Genomic DNA, 14,488 nt, shown 5'->3' on the forward strand with positions numbered 1-14,488 from the left:
CCTAGAGTTTTCAGCCAGACCCTCCAATTGCATAAGTCAATTCTCTGAAATAAATCTCTTTGTATACATATACATATATTGTGGCTATATAAGTCCTACTAGTTCTGTTTCTTCAGTAGAATCCTGACTGATACGGCATCTACTATTCCCTACCACTATGCTAAAAAAGCTATCAGAGATAGACATAGAAAGAAGTCTAGTATGTGGTTTCTGTTCTTTAAAATTTCATAACCTAAAGAATATGAAAAGTCAGCATTGTAAATTATGTCAGGTAGTAGTATATTATCAAATGTCAAATGAGTGTCATTGAATTAAGTAGTCAAGGAACTTAAAGAAAAATAAAAAGATCTCTGTGGACTTCAGGAGTGCTCAGGGCACATTCTGTGGAGGAAATGGGGACAAGGATCAAGTTATACATAACCTATTAAGTTTCAATTGCTTCACTGCCTGCTTACCTTTCGAAGGTGCCCAAGCTCCATTGAGTAATTAGACATCTGCCTGATATGCAGTGAGAGAAGTACAGAAAAACCTAAACTTGGCGTTTAGAAGCCTCTAAAGATTGAATTCCTCTCCACCACTTGGAAGCAGTGTGATCTTAGACAAATTTCATACTATAATACTTTAAGCCTCAGATTCTTAATATATTAAATGAGGACAGAGTATACATCCTGTCATCATAAAGTAATAGTGAGAAATAAAGAAGTTATAATAAGGTGCCTTTCACAGAGGAAGTGCTCAACCAATGTTAAGTGAATGCAAAAATATCTCCATTATCTTTAAAAATGAAATATCTACTAAATATGAAACCCAACAACACTAAATTTCAGATAGTTATAAGAGGAAGTATCCTAGATAAACACACTTTAAACCAATGGCATAACCTAATTTTTCAAGGGATGAAGTATCTGACTTTCAAAAAACTATTTTGCTCAGGTTCTGAAACCTGACCAAGTTTTTAATAATTTTACCATTTCCACTTTATGCCAGAACTCTCAGAATACAATCTATAATTGAACTTCCTGTATACATAAGGAATTTACAATTAAAAAATGTTTGGTATCTTCCAAAAAGTAGGTTCTGCATTCATACTACAGTACCTTGAGGAGTATCTTTAGGAGGAGAATATTTCTTCTTCCTTACAATAACAGCTTTACTTTCCACTTGTCTAGTTCCTGGTGATGCTTTAATAATACAACATATTTCTGATGTATTTGAAGGAAACTGCAAAAGAAAACAGATATTGCATAATTTTTCCAGGTACTATATCTACAGATTGCTTTATTTTATTTCAAAGGCAAATAGTCTCAATATCCATATATTTCATAGATATTAACAATAGAAAGCATCTATGAAATGCTTATTTCACTCCAGACACTAGGTAATTGGTTTTAAAACATTTGCTTATTTAATATTCACAAGAACCAGCAAAGCAGATTATATTACTCCCATTTGTAAAACAAGGAAACTTATGTTCAGAGAGGTTGGATAACTTATTTAAAAACAGAGAAAGTAATGAGTTGAGATTCAAGCACTCCAAAGTGGGAGAGAAAGTTTACAGGATTTACTGAGTTAAAACATATATATAAATTTAAGTCAAACACTAGATTTCCTTGATTTCCCAACTCAGTTAATTTTTTTTGAAATTTTATGAGGAATATTTATTTCTTCTATAATTGACGGATTAAATCACCTTTTTATACCACTTTACATCCCTTCCCCCATAGCACTAACGTTTAGTCTTTCTAGTGGTTACCTTTCTAACTTTTTTTTACATTGAAGTATAGCTGATTTACAATATCGTGTTAGTTTCAGGTATACAGTGCAGTGATGATTCAATTATATATATCTTTTCAGATTCTTTTCCCTTATAGGTTATTATAAAACACTGAGTATAGTTCCCTGTACTATTCAGTAGGTCCTTGCTGGTTATCTATTTTATATATAGTAGTGTGCATATATTAATCCCAACCTCCTAATTTATCCCTCCCCCCACCCCACTTTACCCTTTGGTAACCATAAGTTTGTTTTCTACGTCTGTGAGTCTCTTTCTGTTTTGTAAATAAGTTCATTTATATTGGTTTTTTTAGATTCCACATATAAGCGATATCATATATTTGTCTTCGGCTTACTTCACTTAGTATGATAATCTCTAGGTCCATCCATATTGCTGCAAATGGCATTATTTCATTCTTTTTTATGGCTGAGTAATATTCCATTGTATAAATATACCACATCTTCTTTATTCATCTGTCGATGGACATTTAAGTTGCTTCCATGTCTTGGCTACTGTAAATAGTGCTGCAATGAGCACTGGGGTGCATGTACCTTTTCGAATTATAGTTTTCTCTAGATATATGCCCAGGAGTAGAATTGTAGCATCATATGGTAGCTTTATTTTTAGTTTTTAAAGGAAACTCCATAATGTTCTCCATAGTGGCTGTACCAATTTACATTCCCAGCAACAGTGTAGGAGGGTTCCATTGTAGTTTAGATTTGCATTTCTCTAATTAGCAATGTTGAGCATCTTTTCATGTGGTTTTTGGCCATCTGTATGTCTTCTTTGGAGAAATGTTTATTTAGGTATTCTGCCCATTTTTTGATTGGGTTGTTTGGTTTTTTGATACTAAGCTGCATGAGCTGTTTGTATATTTTGGAGATTAATCCCTTGTCGGTTGCATTGTTTGCAAATACTTTCTCCCATTCTGTAGGTGTCTCTTCGTTTTGTTTATGGTTTCCTTTGCTGTGCAAAAGCTTTTAAGTTTAATTAGATACCATTTGTTTATTTTTGTTCTTATTTCCATTACTCTAGGAGACGGATCCAAAAAGATATTACTGCGACTATGTCAAAAAGTATCCTGCTTATGTTTTACTCTAGGAATTTTATACTATCTGGTCTTACATTTAGGTCTTTAATCCATTTTGAGTCTATTTTTGTGCATGGTGTTAGAGAATGTTCTAATTTCATTCTTTTACATGTAGCTGTGCAGTTTTCCCAGCACCACTGATAATACCTCTGAGCACCAACAAGGTCACAAGACCCAGCCTAGCCAATCAATGTATTCCATGCCAGTAGACACAGTGACTGGCTCAGAACAGGACACGTAAATGGGTCAACAGGAAGAAAGGAATGCTGAACCTCAGATTGTGACACAAAACCAGAATTGTTAATGGGGGCCAAAATGGTCCCAGGTTGATACTCAACCCTAGCTACACTTGTAGTAGAAACAGATACAAATCTTAGGAGGATGAGATCCCCAATTTAGGTCCATAGTATTCTCATCAAATAAGAGCAACAAAGTAAATGATCAGGGTCAAGGTCAGTGTCAGAGTTGTTCTTCAAGATTCAGCTCAGAATAGTTTTAAGCAGAAATGATGGACAAAATACATCTCACATCCTCATATAATTTCATTATAACAACAAGAAAGTAAGTACCAAAGGGGCTGTGAAAAACGCTATTGGTAATTTGATAGGGATTGTCAGTTAATTTAGACAATATCCCGTCAAGCAGACCGTCTCTAGAATAAAGAAATACCATATCTTTCAAACATGACATATCTTGTCACTTAGAACTCAGAAGTAGAGATACATATTTATGAAGGGCTCCTCCTATTTTAAATAAAGATTATATAGAAACCTCTTCAAATGTAAAATTCATATCATCCTCTGAAGTGGACATCTGCAATTTTCCTGCCCTGCATTCACTTTACATCCTTCTGATACTGAACAGTACCAGAGTTTCCTTGGGAGAATCTACTCATTCAGCCCTTTGGCTGGTTGGAGAACCACTGGGAGAGACAGAAAGGTTGAAGAAACCTGGACTTCACTCATGAGGAGTGCACAGGTACTGGCTTGCCCCCAGGCAGGGAAGACAGAGGTCTGCCCCAGCAGCTGCTGGGTTTCCAGCAACCACCTCACAGCACTCCCCAACATGAGTGAAGTGAACGCCCCGGCACAGCTCACTCCATGCCACAGCGTGGCACTGAATCTAGGGCAGCACCTCAGGGGAAAAGACTCGACCTTGGGATGCAGAGGTGACCCGGTTCTGGGGCAGAGCCAAGGTAGAGCAGCCGTGGTGACTGCTGGTGTTTACTCAAGCAGTGCCCCAGAAGCAGCCCAGACTTCTGACAACAGCACAGCCACTGGGTTTCCCCGTGACCACCACGCTGTGTACCCCAGCCCAAGCTGAGTGTGGCTCACTCCATGCCACACCACAGGTCTATATCTGGAGCAGCCACGACCTGGGAAAAAATGTGACGAACACAGGCAGAGCATTGGACTTCTGTAGGCACACAAGCCCTCCTTTGGGGCAAAGGTCCTGGTGCAGGGAGAAGGAAAAACAATTAAAAACAGAGCCAGAATGAGCCCAACCCAACCCTCAGGGCTTCTACTCCAGCAGCTTGGGATCAGAACCCGCTGTGACTGGGTTGTGACAGCCATGCAGCAGAGAGGAAATCCTGCCTCACAGCCTGTGCAAGTTCTAGCCCCTCCATCTCCAGCCCCACCTCCTCCAAGGTGATAGCTGCCAGCAACACTGGAGAAAGGCGTGACTGGTGTCCACATCAAATCCATACCTCCCACCAAAGGCATTGAGCACATACAGTCTACAAAGGGAAACTCCCATGTAAGAACACCCCTTCAAGACCATAACAGGTAACTGTTTGATTTAAATTTAAAAAGGCAGAGAAAGTTAAGTAAAACAAAAAGGCAGAGAAACTGCCCTCAATTGAAAGAGCAAGGGAAAAAACCCTGAAAAACAAACAAACAAACAAAAATAAGCAATTTACCAGATAAAGAATTCAAATCATTGGTAATAAAAATGTTAACTGAACTAGGAAAAATAATTGATCTAAACACTGATCATTTTAACAAGGAAAGAGAAAATATAAAAAAGACCTCATCAGAAATGAAAAATTCAATAGTTGAAATAAAAAAACACACTAGAAGGAATGAATAGCAGACTAAGTGATACAGAAGAATGCATAAGTGACCTGGAAGATAAAATAATGTAAATCATCCAATCAGAACAGCAGAAAGAAACACAAATGAAAAAAAAGCAATCTATGAGATCTTTAGGATAATATTAAGTGTGACAACATTCACATTATAGGGTTTCCAGAAGGAGAAGAGAGAGAAAAGGGGACTGAAAATGTATTTGAAGAAATTAAGGCTGAAAACTTCACAAATCTAGAGAAGGAAACATATATCCAGGTACAGGAAGCACAGAGGGTTCCAAACAAGATGAACCCAAACAGACCCATAGCAGGACACGTCATACTTAAAATGGCAAAAGTTAAAGATAAAGAGAGAATTCCAAAGGCAGCAAGAGAAAAACAAAGAGTCATATACAAGGGAATCCCCTTTTCGCTATCCCCTGATTTTTCTGCAGAAACTTTGCAGGCCAGAAGGGAGCAGCATTATATTTTCAAAGTCCTAAAAGGGAAAAACCTACAACCAAGGGTACTCTATGCAGTAAGATTATCATTTAGAATAGAAGGAGAGATAAAGAGCTTCTCAAACAAGGAAAAACTATAAGAATTCATCAATATTAAACCTACCCTAAAAGAAATGTTGAAAGGTCTCTAAATGGAAAAGAAGTAAGAATCCAGAGGAAAGAGAAAATTCCACTAGGAAAGGCAGGTATATAGTAAGGATTGAAGAGTACTTAAGTAAACCATTGTGCAGATTAAAAGACAAAATATTGTAAGAGCAACTACAACTACAATTACCAGCAAAAGGATAAGCATGAAGATGTAAACTATGACATCAAAAACACAAAATGTTGGGTAGGGGAGTAAAAAATGGAGATCTTTTAGAATGTGTTTGAACTTAAATGAATACAAGTTTAAAACAAGTAGATATAATCATGGGTCAGTATTATTTCTATGGTAACCACAAATCAGAAACCTACAGTAGGTAAAGAAAAATCAAAAAGAAATGTACCCAAGTACACTACTAAAGAAAATCATCAAACCACAATGGTAGAAACAAAAAGAAGAAGAAATCAACAGAGAACAACTACAAAAAACAACTGGAAAAAAGTAATAAAATGGCATAAGTACATACCTACAATAATTACTTTATGTGTCAATGGACTAAAGGCTCCAACCAAAAGACATAGCATGGATGACTGGATTAAAAAAGACTCTTCAATATGTTGCCTACCTGAGGCTCACTTCAGGGCTAAAGACACACACAAACTGAAAGTGAGGGGATAGAAAATATATTTCATGTAAACAAAAACAACAAGAATGTGGGGGTAGCAATACTCATATCAAACAAAATAGATTTTAAAACAAAGGCTATAACAAAGATGAAGATTAATTATCATTCACAATGATAAAGGAATCAATACAGGAAGAGGATATTATACTCATTAACATATATGCACCCATACAGGAGCAACTACATATACAGAGCAAATATTAACAGACATAAAGAGAGAAATTAGCAATAATACAATAATAGTAGGGTACATTAACACCCCACTGGCATCAACGGACAGATCATCCAGACAGAAAATCAATAAAGAAACAGTCATCTTAAAGAACCCAATGGACTGGTTGTACTTAATACATATCTATAGGACATTAAATCCAAAAACAGCAGAATACACATTCTTTTCAAGTGCACATAGAAAGTGCTCCAGGATAAATCACATACTGGGCCACAAAACAAGCCTCAACAAATTTAAGGGGATAGGAATTATATCATGCATTTTTTTCCAACCACAATGGTATTTAAATAGAAATCAACTACAGAAGGAAAAATGGGAAAAGAACAAACGTGTGGAGACTAAACAACATGATACTAAAAAACCAATGGGTCTATGATGAAATCAAAGAGTAAACCAAAAAATACCTCAAGACAAATGAAATGGAAAAAAAAGTTCCCAAAACCTATGAGATGCAGCAAAAACATTTCTAAGAGGGAAGTTTACAGCAATACAGCCTTCTTCAAGAAACAAGAAAAATCTCAAATAAACAACCTAACATTCCACTGAAAAGAATTAGACAAAGAAGAACAAACAAAGCCCAAAGTCAGCAGAAGGAAGGATAAAGATTAGAGAGGAAATAAGTAAAATAGAGATAAAAAACAATAGAAAAGATCAATAAAACCAAGAACTGTTTTTTTAAAAAAGATTTTAAAAATTGATAGACTTTTAGCCAGGTTCATCAAGAAGAAAAAAGAGAGGACTCAAAGTAATTAATGAATGAAAAAAATAATAATAATAATAATTAATGAAAGAGGAGAAATAACAACTGACAACAAAGAAATACCCCCCCAAAACCATAAGATAATACTATGAACAGTTAGCATGCCCACAAATTGGACAACCTGGAAGAAACTGACAAATTTATAGAAGCATACAACCTGCCAAGACTGAACCAAAAAGCTACAAATAATTTAAACAGACCAATCACTAGAAGTGAAATAGAATCTGTAATTTAAAAAAAACTCCCAGCAAACAAAAGTCCAGGACCAGAGAGCTTCACAAAGGAATTCTACCAAACATATAAAAAAGAATTAATACCTATCCTTCTCAAACTATTCCAAAAATTGAAGAGGAAAGAACACTCTCAATTCATTCTATAAGGCCACCATTGCCCTGATACCAAAATCAGACAAAGACACTACAAAAAAAAGAAAATTACAGGCCAATATCTTTGATGAATATAGATGCAAAAATCCTCAACAAAATATCAGCAAACCAAATCCAGCAATATATAAAAAGGTTCATATACATGATCAAGTTGGATTTATTCTAGGGTCACAAGGACAGTTCAACATTCGTAAATCAATCAGTGTGATACACCACAATAACAAAAGGAAAGATAAAAATCACATGATCATCTCAATAGACGCGGAAAAAGCATTTGACAAAATTCAACATCCATTCGTGATAAAACTTTCATCAAAGTGGGTACAGAGGGAACACATCTTAACTTAATAAAAGCCATTTACAACAAGCCCACAGCTAATATCATACTCAATGGTGAAAAGCTGAAAGTCTTTCCTCTAAAATCAGAAATGACATGAAGATGCCCACTCCCACCAATTCTATTTAACATAGTAATGGAAGGCCTAGCCACAGCAATAAGGTAAGAAAAACAAAGAAAATGTATCCAAATTGGAAGAGAAGAGGTAATACGATACTTTGTATAGAAAATCCTGAGGCCTCCACACCAAAATTATTAGCAATAATAAATGAATTTAGTAAAGTTGCATGACATGAGATTAATATACAGAAATCTGTTGCATTTCTATATACTAATAATGAAATAATGGAAAGAAAGTAAAAAAAAAAAACAAAAACAATCCTGTTTAAGCACACATAGAAGAGAATAAAATAACTAGGAACAAAATTAACCAAGGAGGTGAAAGACCTATACTCTAAAAATTATAAAACACTGATGAAAGAAACTGAAGATGATACAAAGAAATAAAAAGATATCCTGTGCTCTTGGATTGGAAGAATTAATATTTTTAAAATGGCCATACTACCCAAATCAATCTACAGATTTAATGCAATTCCTATCAAAATAAACATGACATTTTTCACAAAACTAGAACAAATAGTCCTAAAAGTCATATGGAACAACAAAAAGACCCTGAGTTGCCAAAATAATCTTGAGAAAAAAGAACAAAGCTGGAGGTATAACCCTTCCAGACTTCAGACTATACTACAAAGTTACAGTAATCAAAAGAGCAGAGTAGTGGCACAAAAACAGACACATAGATCAATGGAACAGAATAAAAAGCCCAGAAATAAACCTACACAACTATGGTCAATTAATCTATGACAAAGGACACAAGAATATACAGTGGAGAAAAGACAATCTCTTCAACAAGTGGTTCTGGGGGAAAATGAACAGCTACAAGTAAAAGAATGAAATTAGAACATTTTCTAACACCGTTTACAAAAATACAAAATTACGAAATGGATTAAAGACCTAAATACAAGACCAGAAACCATAAAACTCCTAGAAGAAAACAAAGGTAGAACACTCTTTTACATAAATAGTGGCAATATTTTTTGAATCTGTCTCCTAAGGCAAAGAAATAGAAGCAAAAATAAACTAATGGGGCCTAAGTAAACTTAAAAGCTTTTGCATAGTAAAGGAAACCATAAACAAAATGAAAATACAACCTACAGAATGGGAGAAAATATTTGCAAATGATATGACCAACAAGGTGTTAATATCCAAAATATATAAACAGCTCATAAAACTCAATATCAATAAAAACAACCCAATCAAAAAATGGCTAGAAGACCTAAATAGACATTTTTCCAAAGAAGACATACAGACGGCTAACATGCATATGAAAAGATGCTCATCCTCGCTAATTATTAAAGAAATGTAAATTGAAACAACAACGAGATATCACCTCACATCTGTCAGAATGGCTATTATCAAAAAGTCTACAAAAAACAAATGTTGGAGAGGATGTGGAGAAAAGGGAACCCTTGTGCACTGTTGGTGGGAATGTAAATTGGTGCGGCCATTATGGAAAACAGTATGGAGGTTCCTCAAAAAAAAAAATTAACTACCATTTGATCCAGCAATTCCATTCCTGGGTATATGTGCAGAAAAAATGAAAACACTATTTTGAAAAGATACATGCACCACAATGTTCACAGCAGCACTATTTACAATACCTAAGACATGTAAGCAACCCAAGTGTCCATCGACAGATAAATGGATAAAGAAGATGCAATATATATATAAAATGAACCATTAGCCATAAAAAAGAATGAAATTCTGTCATTTGCAGCAATATGGATGGACCTAGAGAATATTATATTTCATGAAATACGTCAGACAAAGACAAATACTTTATGACATCTCTTATATGTGGAATCTAAAAAAATAATAATGCAAATAAATATATATACAAAACAGAAATAGACTCACAGATATAGAAAACAAACTTGTGGTTATCAAAGTGGAGATGGCAGGGGAGAGGGACAAATTAGGGGGACTGGAGTAACAGATAAAAACTACTATGTATAAAATAGATTAGCAACAAGGATATATCGTAGAGCACAGCGATTATAGCCATTATTTTACAATAACTTATAATGGGGTACAGTCTGCAAAAATACTGAATCACTATCTATACAACTGAAAATAGTATAATATTTTAAATCAACTCTACTTCAATACAATTAATTACTTTTAAAAATTAAAATAAGATAAAATCAGCAAAAGGAAAAGGCACATAGGGTGGAGTCCAGAGGAAAAGGCATACAGAACTGAATTCAGGAGGATAAGCTTCCAGTTGTCCACTCCTAGTTGAAGTCACATGGAGAACACTTGTTTCTCCCATGTGCAAAGTACTGCCAACCAGGGAAGCTCAGTGAGCCTTGGCATCAGGGTTTCTATTTGGAGTCAGTCACATAAGCATGCAGTGCCTGCATGACTGACCTCAGCTACTCAGACCCCAGTCCCCCAGAGGTCAAACTGATACAAGGTGGCCCAAAGCCTCAGGCAACAAAAACAGGTGTTTACCATAAATAACTTGTTAGCATAAACTATCTGGCCTGGCTCAGAACATACAAAAACACTGTTATCAGGATACTCCAAGGGCTCAGAGGTCATCTCTCAGGAGCCTCACCACAGGATAGGCCTGAGGACCTTGGGAAAGTGCAGGCCTGATGATCTAACCCTTTCCTGCATACATATAATATACAAGGAAATGACAATTAGGCTAATAGAAGAGTCCCAACAGCAGTATGTAAGAGAGAAGACAGTGGAATGATAGCATCAAAGAGCAGAGAGAAAAATCGCTCTCAACACAGAAGTATGTACCCAATAGATGCAGAAAAAAAATTTTAATAAAAATCATATTCACATCATAGCAAACTAGAAATAAGGGGAAGTTCTCAACCTAGTAAAGGATGTTGGTAGTCCTGAGTATTGTTTCTCAAAGACTTTTTATTTTTCGTGGAGAAGATGCACCTCCTATTCCCCTTCTGATTCAGTAAGGACATGTGAGTATTTCTGGCCAATGAGTTTTGAGCAGAAGTAATGAATGTCATTTCCAGGCCAGAATATTTAATTGCCAATGTAAGAAGACATTCCAGAGTTTTCTTTTTTTTTTACTGGCATAATTTCTAGCAATATTCAAGATGCAGGCTGCTCTATGAGCAAGGCCCTAAGTCAACCCAATGGACATATAGCATGATCAAGAAATGAATCTTTATTCTTTCAGCTGCTAAAATGTTTTTACTTGTTTCTTACCACAGGTTATCCGGCTTAGTACAAGTTATCTATAAAATAAGTTGCACAAGCTTTAAGCTTAACAGTGAAACTTTTTTTTTTACATCTTTATTGGAGTATAATTGCTTTACAGTGTTGTGTTAGTTACTGCTGTATAACAAACTGATTCAGCTATATGCATACATATATCACCATATCCCCTCCCTCTTGCGTCTCCCTCCCACCCTCCTTATCCCACCCCTCTAGGTGGTTGCAGAGGACCGAGCTGATCTCCCTGTGCCATGAAGCTGCTTCCCTAGCTATTTTACATTTGGTAGTGTATATATGTCAGTGTTACTCTCTCACTTCATCCCAGCTTAACTTATCCCCTCCGGTGTCCTCAAGTCAATTCACTATGTCTGTGTCTTTATTCCTGTCCTGCCCCTAGGTCCATCAGAACCATTTTTTTTTAAGATTCCATATATATGTCTTAGCATATGGTATTTGTTTTTCTCTTTCTGACTAACTTCACTCTGTATGACAGAACCTAGGTCCATCTACCTCACTACAAATAACTCAATTTCATTTCCTTTTATGGCTGAGTAATATTCCATTGTATATATGTGCCACATCTTCTTTATCCATTCATCTGTCGTTGGACACTTAGGTTGCTTACATGTCCTGGTTATTGTAAATAGTGCTGCAATGAACATTGTGGTACATGACTCTTTCTGAATTATGGTTTCCTCAGGGTATATACCCAGTAGTGGGATTGGTGGGTTATATGGTAGTTCTATTTTTAGTTTTTTAAGGAACCTCCATACTGTTCTCCATAGTGGCTGTATCAATTTACATTCCCACCAACAGTGCAACAGGGTTCCCTTTCCTCCACACCCTCTCCAGCATTTATTGTTTGTAGATATTTTGATGATGGCCATTCTGACTGGTGTGAGGTGATACCTCATTGTAGTTTTGATTTGCATTTCTCTAATGATTAGTGATGTTGAGCATCTTTTCATACCTTTGTTGGAAATCTGTATATCTGCTTTGGAGAAATGACTATTTAGGTCTTCGGCCCATTTTTGGATTGGGTTGTTTGTTTTTTTGATATTGAGCTGCATGAGCTGCTTGTATATTTTGGAAATTAATCCTTTGTCAGTTGCTTTGTTTGCAAATATTTTCTCCCATTCTGAGGGTTCCCTTTCATCTTGTTAATGGTTTCCTTTACTGTGCAAAAGCATTTAAGTTTCATTAGGTCCCATTTGTTTATTTTTCTTTTTATTTCCATTTCTCCAGGAGGTGGATCAAAAAGGATCTTGCTGTGCTTTATGTCATAGAGTGTTCTGCCTATGTTTTCCTCTAAGAGTTTGATAGTGTCTGGCCTTACATTTAGGTCTTTAATCCATTTTGAGTTTATTTTTGTGTATGGTGTTAGGAAGTGTTCTAATTTCATTCTTTTACATGTAGCTGTCCAGTTTTCCCAGCACCACTTATTGCAGAGGCTGTCTTTCTCCACTGTATACTCTTGCCTCCTTTATCAAAGATAAGGTGATCATACGTGCGTGGGTTTATCTCTGGACTTTCTATCCTGTTCCATTGATCTATATTTCTGTTTTTGTGCCAGTACCATACTGTCTTGATTACTGTAGCTTTGTAGTATAGTCTGAAGTCTGGGAGCCTGATTCCTCCAGCTCTGTTTTTCTTTCTCAAGATTGTTTTGGCTATTCGGGGTCTTTTGTGTTTCCATACAAATTGTGAAATTTTTTGCTCTAGTTCTGTGAAAAATGCCATTGGTAGTTTGATGGGGATTGCACTGAATCTGTATGCTTTGGGTAGTATAGTCATTTTCACAGTGTTGATTCTTCCAATCCAAGAACATAGTATATCTCTCCATCTGTTTGTATCATCTTTAATTTCTTTCCTCAGTGTCTTATAGTTTTTTGCATACAGGTCTTTTTTTCCTTAGGTAGGTTTATTCGCAGGTATTTTATTCTTTTTGCTGCAATGGTAAATGGGAGTGTTTCCTTAATTTCTCTTTCAGATTTTTCATCATTAGTGTATAGGAATGCAAGAGATTTCTGTGCATTAATTTTGCATCCTGCTACTTTACCAAATTGATTGATTAGCTCTAGTAGTTTTCTGGTAGCATCTTTAGGATTCTCTATGTATAGTATCATGTCATCTGCAAACAGTGACAGTTTTACTTCTTCTTTTCCAATCGGATTCCTTTTATTTCTTTTTCTTCTCTGATTGCTGTGGGTAAAACTTCCAAAACTCTGTTGAATAATAGTGGTGAGAGTGGGCAACCTTGTCTTGTTCCTGATCTTCAAGGAAATGGTTTCAGTTTTTCACCACTGAGAACAATGTCGACTGTGTGGTTGTCATATACGGCCTTTATTATGTTGAGGTAGGTTCCCTCTATGCCTACTTTCTGGAGAGTTTTTATCATAAATTGATGCTGAATTTTTTCAAAAGCTTTTTCTGCATCTATTGAGATGATCATATGGTTTTTATCCTTCTGTTTGTTAATATGGTGTATCACAATGATTGATTTGCGTATATTGAAGAATCTTTGCATTCCTGGGATAAATCCCACTTGATCATGGTGTATGATCCTTTTAATGTGCTGTTGGATTGTTTGCTAGTATTTTGTTGAGGATTTTTGCATCTATGTTCATCAGTGATACTGGCCTGTAGTTTTCTTTCTCTGTGACATCTTTGTCTGGTTTTGGTATCAGGGTGATGGTGGTCTCGTAGAATGAGTTTGGGATATATTTTGGAAGAGTTTAAGAAGGATAGGTGTTAGGGTTCTCTAAATCTTTAATAGAATTTGCCTGTGAAGCCATCTGGTCCTAGGCTTTTGTTTGTTGGAATATTTTTAATCACAGTTTCAATTTCAGTGCTTGTGATTGATCTGCTTATATTTTCTATTTCCTCCTGGTTCAGTCTTGGAAGGTTGTGCTTTTCTAAGAATTTGTCCATTTCTTCAAGGTTGTCCATTTTATTGGCATATAGTTGCTGGTAGTATTCTCTCATAATCCTTTGTATTTCTGCAGTGTCAGTTGTTACTTCTACTTTTTCTTTTCTAATTCTGTTGATTTGAGTCTTCCCCCTTTTTATCTTGGTGAGTCTGGCTAATGGTTAATCAATTTCGTTTATCTTCTCAAAGAACCAGCTTTTAGTTTTATTGATCTTTGCTACTGTTACCTTCATTTCTTTTTCATTTATTTCTGATCTGATCTTTATGATTTCTTTCCTTCTACTAACTTTGGGGTTTTTTTGTTCT

The 14,488-nt window shown here is 35.7% G+C and overlaps 1 protein-coding gene across 1 annotated transcript in view; it reads right to left on the minus strand.

Moving 5' to 3' along the window:
- Positions 1-14,488, minus strand: part of MEIKIN (meiotic kinetochore factor) — a 139,586-nt gene that overhangs the window by 8,345 nt on the left and 116,753 nt on the right. The window contains exon 12 of the mRNA XM_059919095.1: positions 1,098-1,221. Within this exon, the coding sequence (XP_059775078.1) occupies positions 1,098-1,221 (124 nt within the window). The remainder of the gene's footprint in view (positions 1-1,097; positions 1,222-14,488) is intronic.

The sequence above is a fragment of the Balaenoptera ricei genome, chromosome 3 (genome assembly GCF_028023285.1).
Source record: "Balaenoptera ricei isolate mBalRic1 chromosome 3, mBalRic1.hap2, whole genome shotgun sequence".
In the NCBI taxonomy this organism is placed as follows: domain Eukaryota; kingdom Metazoa; phylum Chordata; class Mammalia; order Artiodactyla; family Balaenopteridae; genus Balaenoptera; species Balaenoptera ricei.